General features: G+C 45.4%; 2 protein-coding genes across 2 annotated transcripts; one reads left to right on the top strand and one right to left on the bottom strand.

Moving 5' to 3' along the window:
* The first annotated feature begins 515 nt into the window (after positions 1-515).
* Positions 516-3,436, top strand: LOC124697018 (cytochrome P450 72A11-like). Its single transcript, XM_047229663.1, has 5 exons — positions 516-834; positions 1,214-1,434; positions 1,763-2,010; positions 2,291-2,675; positions 2,779-3,436. Exons 1-5 carry the CDS (start codon positions 516-518, stop codon positions 3,202-3,204), a joined length of 1,599 nt encoding a protein of 532 aa, XP_047085619.1. The 3' UTR covers positions 3,205-3,436.
* A 349-nt stretch (positions 3,437-3,785) lies between these two features.
* Positions 3,786-6,791, bottom strand: LOC124703851 (cytochrome P450 72A15-like). Its single transcript, XM_047236093.1, has 5 exons — positions 6,338-6,791; positions 5,807-6,027; positions 5,449-5,693; positions 4,668-5,046; positions 3,786-4,364 (listed from the first exon to the last, which is right to left on the bottom strand). Exons 1-5 carry the CDS (start codon positions 6,642-6,644, stop codon positions 3,939-3,941), a joined length of 1,578 nt encoding a protein of 525 aa, XP_047092049.1. The 5' UTR covers positions 6,645-6,791; the 3' UTR covers positions 3,786-3,938.
* Positions 6,792-7,779: the final 988 nt, after the last annotated feature.

Here is a 7,779-nt window from a genome sequence, read left to right as displayed (position 1 = left end):
GGGCCACACGAGGAGTGGGTCGGTTCTACATCTCGTATCTGCACCAACATAATGTCAAAAACATATCTAGACATTGAGAATGTACATGGTCAAAAGGAAGAAAAAAAATATCTGCCACAATTATGAACGACTCATCAGATGTATCCAAACCACCACCAATAGGAACAACTGTACTCCATAAGAAGTTCTTCAAATTGTTCAAAAAAATCGGAATATGGTTTTTCTGGTCCTGAATTTATATGTATGCTCCTGCTCATGACTGGTTCTCGGTCGACCGAGAATTAGATACACCATTTCTTTACTTTGGGTGTTCTCATGTAAGATGTAATCCCACATTCCCACGTTCAAATTTACTAGTAATGTAGTTTTTAGATCCTCTGTGGGCGCTTCCCTTGTTAGAAATAAAATAACTTTGGCCAATACGGCTAGTAGAAGACAAAATATTGGTTGGCAGCATATATCTGCCACCAAGGAAACTTTGCTTTGAGCGATTGAGAGAGCCAGAGGAAGAAGCAATGGGAGGTGGCACCGGCGCCGCCACCGCGGTACTCCGCGATGTTTCGCCGTCGACTCTACTGGCCAGCGCCGCCGCCATCGCCATGATGTGGTTCGTAGTGCAGATGCTTGAATGGGCCTGGTGGAGCCCAAGGCGCATGGACCGGGTTCTGAGGGCCCAGGGCCTCAGGGGCACCCAGTACCGATTCCTCAAAGGCGATCTCAAGGAGGAGCAGCGGCTCAAGGGGGAGGCCTGGTCCAGGCCCGTGCCCATGGATCGGGCACACGACATTTTCCCGCGCGTGGCGCCTCTCCTCCACCGTGTCATGAAGGACCACGGTATGCACCTGTGCCAGATGCCATCTGCTTTGTGTAGATTCCAAGTACAGTACAACTGTACAAGGACTATCTATCTTTCATGTTACCGTCAGAAAGGAACCATCTTATTTCGTACTACCATGACTGAATTGCCAATAATCCTTGTAGGATGATCAGAGTAAATGGCAGACTGCTAGCTTGCATTCTCCTTCTGATTACAAGGACTATCTTTCATGTTACTGTCAGAAAAGAATCATCTTATTTCGTACTACCATGACTGAATTGCCAATAAACCTTGTAGGATGATTAGAGTACATGGCATAGACTGCTAGCTTGCATGCTCCTTCTGGTTTTGAAATCCTTCCAGGTGAACTCTTCTCATCTGTTAACTGAAATGCAGGTAAGGTTTCATTCACATGGTTTGGGCCATACCCAAGAATAACAATCGGCGACCCGGAGTTGGTTCGAGCAGTTCTATCGAATAAATTTGGGCATTTCGAGAAAACAAAGCTAGTCCGCCTTGCGCGGTTACTTGTTGGCGGGCTCGCAACCCTTGACGGTGAACAATGGGCCAAACATAGAAGGATTATGAATCCAGCCTTTCATGCAGAAAAGCTAAAGGTATTAGTAAAATTTATGTTTGCCAATGCAACAAATGCGTAGTGTATTTTTCATTCCGAGTATGAGCTGTTAATTTTGTCTATTTGTCCCTACCTCGTCTAGAATGATAATCTTAGTCTAGCCTTTTATGCAAAGCTCAAACTAAAAGAGGAAGTTTGCCTTGTTACTACATGCTCTATACTTAAAGTTATACTAGGATGGAGCTAATTTGTTGAGCCTCTGACCATTATCTTGGAAATGATTACAGCTGATGTTGCTCTCTATGTCTAAAAAAAGTTGCAGAGCACATTTGTTGACCTTCTGACCATTCTCTTGGAATTGATTGTAGCGGATGTTGCCATCATTATCTGCCTCGTGCAGCGACCTAATTAGCAGATGGGAGAATTCTGCCAGTCTTTCTGTTGGAGAAATAGAGCTTGATGTTTGGTCAGAGCTCCAGAGTTTATCAGGGGATGTCATTTCAAGAGCTGCATTCGGCGTTACCAGCCAAGAAGGCAGTCGGATTTTCTTCCTTCAAACAGAGCAAGCAGAACGCCTTATTCAATCTTTCCGGACTAATTACATCCCAGGCTTCTCGTACGATCCCCATCTTCTTTATTTTTTCTGCCCAAATACATAATTCCCACACATATGGAATTCTGTACTCTAGAATGCTTCTTATCTGTATCATTGGTTATGTCCACTTACTTTGCTGAACATACCTCTTTTCGATTTGTGTCCATTTCCTTCTCTAAAACTATCCATTTTTATCCCGAGAGCTAGCTAGCAATTTTTTTTTTCCGAAATGGAGTCAAAGCTTTGCCTCATCTCATTAGTTAAGAAGAAGTCTAACAACAATATATTTTTCGCTTTTCAGGCTATTGCCAACAGAAAACAACAGAAGGATGAAGGCTATAAATACAGAGGTAGAACAGATGCTAAGGGGCATAATAGAGAAGAGACAGCAGTCTATGAAAAATGGAGTGATTCACAATGATGATCTACTTGGCTTGCTACTGGAGGCAAATACAGATTACAGCGACGCCGATGGCAAATCCAGCAAGGGGATGACCATGGAAGATGTAATTGGTGAATGCAAGCTGTTTTACTTTGCAGGAATGGAGACTACCGCCGTGCTGCTTACATGGACGATTGTGGTGCTAAGCATGCACCCGGAGTGGCAGGATCGTGCCAGGGAGGAGGTTCTGCAGGTCTTTGGGCAAAACAAACCAGATTTAAATGGTATTAACCGCCTCAAAATTGTGAGTACTTAGCTTTACCAGCTTGCCTATATGAAACGAGTTAGACCATTGCAAAGTTCTTTGGGTCGGATTCTGTCATTGATCTTCTGCTGATTTGTGACAGGTTGCCATGGTATTTAACGAGGTCCTGCGTCTGTACCCGCCCGTGGTGCTCATTAACCGCCGGACATACAAGGAGATAGAGCTGGGAGGCGTCACCTACCCTCCGGGCGTGATGCTTGCGCTGAACATCATGTCCATCCACCGTGACCCTGCCATATGGGGGGATGACTCCAACGAGTTCAACCCGGGGAGGTTTGCAGAGGGCGTGACCAAGGCGTGCAGCGACCCAGCGGCCTTCTTCCCCTTCAGCTGGGGGCCGAGGAACTGCATCGGTCAGAACTTCGCGCTGCTTGAGGCCAAGGTGGCCATCAGCATGATCCTTCAGCACTTCACGTTCGAGCTCTCGCCGTCCTACGTGCACGCGCCCTGTACCGTCCTCACACTGCACCCGCAGCATGATGTCCCCCTTAGGCTGCGCCGTCTCTGAATCGATGGTGAAAACCTATTTTGGACCCGACCGTCATCCTAAAATATTATGTATTTATGCACATCCAAAGTTTCCTGGAGAAAAATGTTTCTGAACATCTGATGCTAAAGCATAAATGCCATTTTCAGGCAATATATAGAAATTAGAGCCGATGTATTGATACTTGGTTACCGTGCTAAGAGCCAAACATTGGGAGTGGCCTTACAATCTTCAGACGGCTCAATCTATCAAAACCTTGTCCCTTTTTTTCCCAGGTGCTGAAAAACTTCCTTTCGTACCAACTCTTGCCAGTCCCCCGTTCATCCTTACCACGATTTATTGTCCAAATGAGCAAGGTTCAGTTTTGCGTTTTGGGAGTAGCTACACCCATCTTACTTATAGAGTTGGTGATTGGTGTTTGACACGACGAAGAAAATACCTGCTGTGACCCGTGTGTGCAACCCCTTAAGTTGAGCACGGTTATTACGCAAACGTTTTGTGTGGATGCAGAACCTATATGTTTGGGAGAGTTTTCAGTGTCATATTTTCTGCAGCCTTATGAAAGGAGTTTCTTTGGATGACAGTTGCAGACTCTGGAGCAGTTAAACTGGATGTACTATTTCAATTTATTCATAACTTTGAAAAACACACAACAATACAACATTTAGACATGGTGCTATGTTTATTCAGCTCAGGCTTCAACTTTAAACTACACACAAAATATGAGCAAATTCACTACCCGGCTAGAAGCATGGTCATATCTTCTTCATCCTAATTTGAGCACCATGCTGAGGGTGGAGGGTTATCACAGTATATGGTGCGTGAGTATAGGACAGCGAGAGCTCGAGAGAGAAGTGCTGCAGGATGGTGCTGAGAGCCATCTTGGCTTCCAGCAAAGCAAAGTTCTGGCCAATGCAAATCCGAGGACCCCCTCCAAATGGGAAGAAAGAACCCGGATGCTTCGCTGCATTCGAGATGCCATCAGCAAACCTCTCTGGGTTGAATTCGCTCGCGTCTTTTCCCCATAAATTGGGATCATGGTGGATAAAGAGAATAGGCAACATAAGGTTCACGCCTGCTGGATATTTGATACCACCGAGCTCCATTGCTTTGTATGTTCTTCTCGTTAGAATGGTTATTGGCGGGTACAATCTAAGAACCTCATATAGAATCATTGTTACCTGCAAATAAAACACACAAGATAAAGATCCCTTCTCCAATCCTTCTGAACTTAAAGCACAATGTCTTCCTGTTTTGCTCCAAATAAAGTCTTTTTAATGGCACGGTCAGAGATTTGTGAGAATTTTTTTTCACTCAAATGTATATGCAAATATGTGGTACAATTTTAATACTACGGAAATCTTATATGTTATATTCTTGGTACTTATATTTTCATATTGATGAAGGGGGTATTGCTTGTGCTGTTATATTACCCACTGCAATCTGTGAAGTAGGAAATGACAGAATATATATTTCAAACTTACAATCTTTAGGCGACTCAAGTGCTCGAAATCAGGTGTGGTTCTTCCAAAATGGTACAACACTTCATCTCTTGCCTTATCTTGCCACTCTGGGTGCATGCTGAGCAGAATTAGTGTCCATGTGAGCAAGACTGATGTTGTCTCCATACCTGCGAAGTAAAATAGCTTGCATTCCTGGATTATTTCTTCAGTACTCATTCCTAGATCTGCTTTCCCATTGGATTCCCGCATATTTGACTCCAACAGCAATCCTAGCAAGTCATCACTGATGGCTTCACCATTTTTAATAGCTTTGTCTTTTTTTCCAATAATCCCTCGCAGAATTGTGCGGATCTCACAGTCAATTGCTCTCATCCTTTTGTTATTTTTTGTAGGTAGGAACCTGCAAATACTCTGATATGTCACAACAGTATTTTTATACTGTTTTTGTTTAAGTTTAACATTCAAAAGGTAAATTTTTTTTTTTTACATTAGTCTGCTATTTTCTTCAACAAAGTTCTTGCATTTAAGAAAAGGTCTACCATCTTATTTTCCGATTCCATTTCAGCACCTCTACGAGTTAAAGTGCATGTGCCTAAACTACATAATTTTCGTCAAACACCACAGATCTTGTATGCACTGTACTGCTCCATTTGGGAAGAAAAATGAATTGTGAGTGCTATGAGTTTGTGATATGAAGGTTACAACTACTCTTATGAGAAAAACGTGTGTGCTTGGCAATCACTCGAATGTGCAAGTTGATAGATTTTTTTCTTCTTTTTGGTGCAAGAAGAGAAGAACGTACCAATAGCCTGGGATAAAAATAGTCTGAAAAGCCATTATTAGGCGTTCAGCTAGCTCCCCTTGCAGCTGGAATATTTTCATCCCCTCTTGGTAATTGCTACCAAATGCTGTTCTCGAGATGACATCTCCGGTAAGATTCTGGAACTCGGGCCAGATGTCAATCTCAGATGATCCTTGGGTGGACATTGAATTATCCCATCTAGTAATCATTTCTTCGCAACAGGTAGCGAACACCGGCAGCATCCTCTGTGATTAATGAAGCATTATCCAGACAGTGCATTATCATTGATTAGGCATGATGATTTCAAAGAGGAAAATAGTGAAAGCAACTAGTACTATAGAATCCCATCGAGTAGTACCTTTATCTTTTCGTTGTGAAAAGCAGGATTCAAGATTCGCCGGTGCTTTGCCCATTTCTCGCCTTGATGATTTGCAAGCCCGTTGGCAAGCAGCTTCCCAAGACGGCTGCTCTTTTGTTTGCCATAGTGCCCAAACTTGTTGGACAGAACTTCTCTCACTAATTCCGGGTCGGGAATCATCACCCTTGGTGTTGGGCCAAACCAAGTGAATGCAAATTTTCCTGCATTTGTAAAGTGATCTTTGTTACATGGCAAACGAAGTGCACCTTACAGTTACTTAGTTACTCCTGTCTAGTACATCATGCTATGTATCAGTAGCTCAGATTATATTGCTGAGAAAAGAATTCAGAGCGTTTGAAAAGCTCAGAACTGTAAGTGTGCAAGACTGCGACCCAGGTTTCTCCAACCTAATGCATACTCGTAATTTGCGATTAGTCCAAACTTCAGTCATACCAAGTTCAAAATGCCAACACTATCGGTTGGGACGTCACAAAAAAGGAGAAGGAAAGCAAGAATTTCTGAATTTCTCACCGTTCTCTTTAATAACGTTGCTGAACATGGGCTGCACGCGCTGGATGATGTCGTGGGAGCCGAGCGGCAGGGGCTTGGACCGGGCCTCTCTGTTGAGCCGGGCGTTCTCCGGCACGTCGCCGGTGAATAGGCGGTACTGGGTGCCCCTGAGGCCTTGAGCCTGAAGGGCCCGCCGCAGCCGCCGCGGGGTCCACCATGCCCACTCCACAATCCAGGCGGCCAGCCACAGCAGCGCCATGGCCGCCGCCGCGCCTGCTAGGCTCCACGGAGAGGCCTCCCCCAACATCTGGAGAGCTCGGGTCGCCATCGGAGCTGTGAACTAATGGAGAGCAGAGGCTGGCTCAGGCGCTCATGCGCTCATATTTGTAGGAGTTGTAAGATCGAATCGCGTATTCAAAGAACGGGATCCCCATGTGCGTGGAAATATAGGACAGGTAGCTCGCCATGTATGCAGCGTGGGGACTTTTTTTTTTTAGAAATGGGGGAAATCCCCGGCCCCCACTGCATCCAAAGGATGAGTAAATAGTTGTGAATACAAAACGCTCACAGGTTTATGGATCGGCTAAAGTTGCGACATGAATACACAGCCTTTTATTGCAGCTTGGGGACTGCCGAGAACCAACCTGTAATGGTGGTTAGGAGGGCACCAGAATTCAAACCCAGCACACTTTGATGTCTCATTAAATGCGAAATATTGTTCAATCAGAGGTGACGATTCCATCGACAGCGAGGTGTTTGTGGTGACTTCATCAATCTCAAGACCCGTTGGATAAAGTTTCTTGGACGCAGTCTCTTGAAGATGCTCATACAGGTAGGATGTGCGTGCGTGCATTCATAGAGGTGAGTCTATGCGCGTATATGTGATCATCTATGTGTGTATTGTCTTTCGCAAAAAAAAAAGCTTGGACACTGCTGCTTTTCATTTAGAGTCGATACAGCACCCAACCAACCGGTCCGACGCGAAATAACCAGCTTGTCCGCGGGAATAGAAACACAGTCTAAATTTAGGGTCAAAAATACATGGGTGTGGACGCTTTCTACATGGCCTGCCCATCGGTGGCACGGAAGCCATCGTATTCAGATGGAGGCAAAAACCCTACCTAGCCACGGAGGCCCTCGCCACAATGGCTGTCTTGCATGCCGAGGAACCTTCCATAGACGAGACCGTCCTCGTCGCGCCTGACATCGATGATACCGCCCTCATGGCGGGCTCAAAGAGCTCCGCCTCTGCCGGCGAGGATAAGAAGGGGAAGTTGCCAAAAAAGCTGCTCTCTCGGGAGGAGAAGTCCATCCAGGCCGCCAAGCAGGGAGGGGGGCAACGCGCAAATTTGAAGGTGAAAGAAAGGCAACAGGCAGCCGATGAATCCACCAGGGTGGCCGCCGCCACGCTTGCCTATCAGATGCAGGCGTCCGCCAACGCGCATGTGAGGATGCCGCCTGTC

The sequence above is a fragment of the Lolium rigidum genome, chromosome 3 (assembly GCF_022539505.1).
Source record: "Lolium rigidum isolate FL_2022 chromosome 3, APGP_CSIRO_Lrig_0.1, whole genome shotgun sequence".
Lineage (NCBI taxonomy): Eukaryota > Viridiplantae > Streptophyta > Magnoliopsida > Poales > Poaceae > Lolium > Lolium rigidum.
Note: the sequence above shows the minus strand (reverse complement) of the source record. Positions and strands in the feature narration are given on the sequence as shown.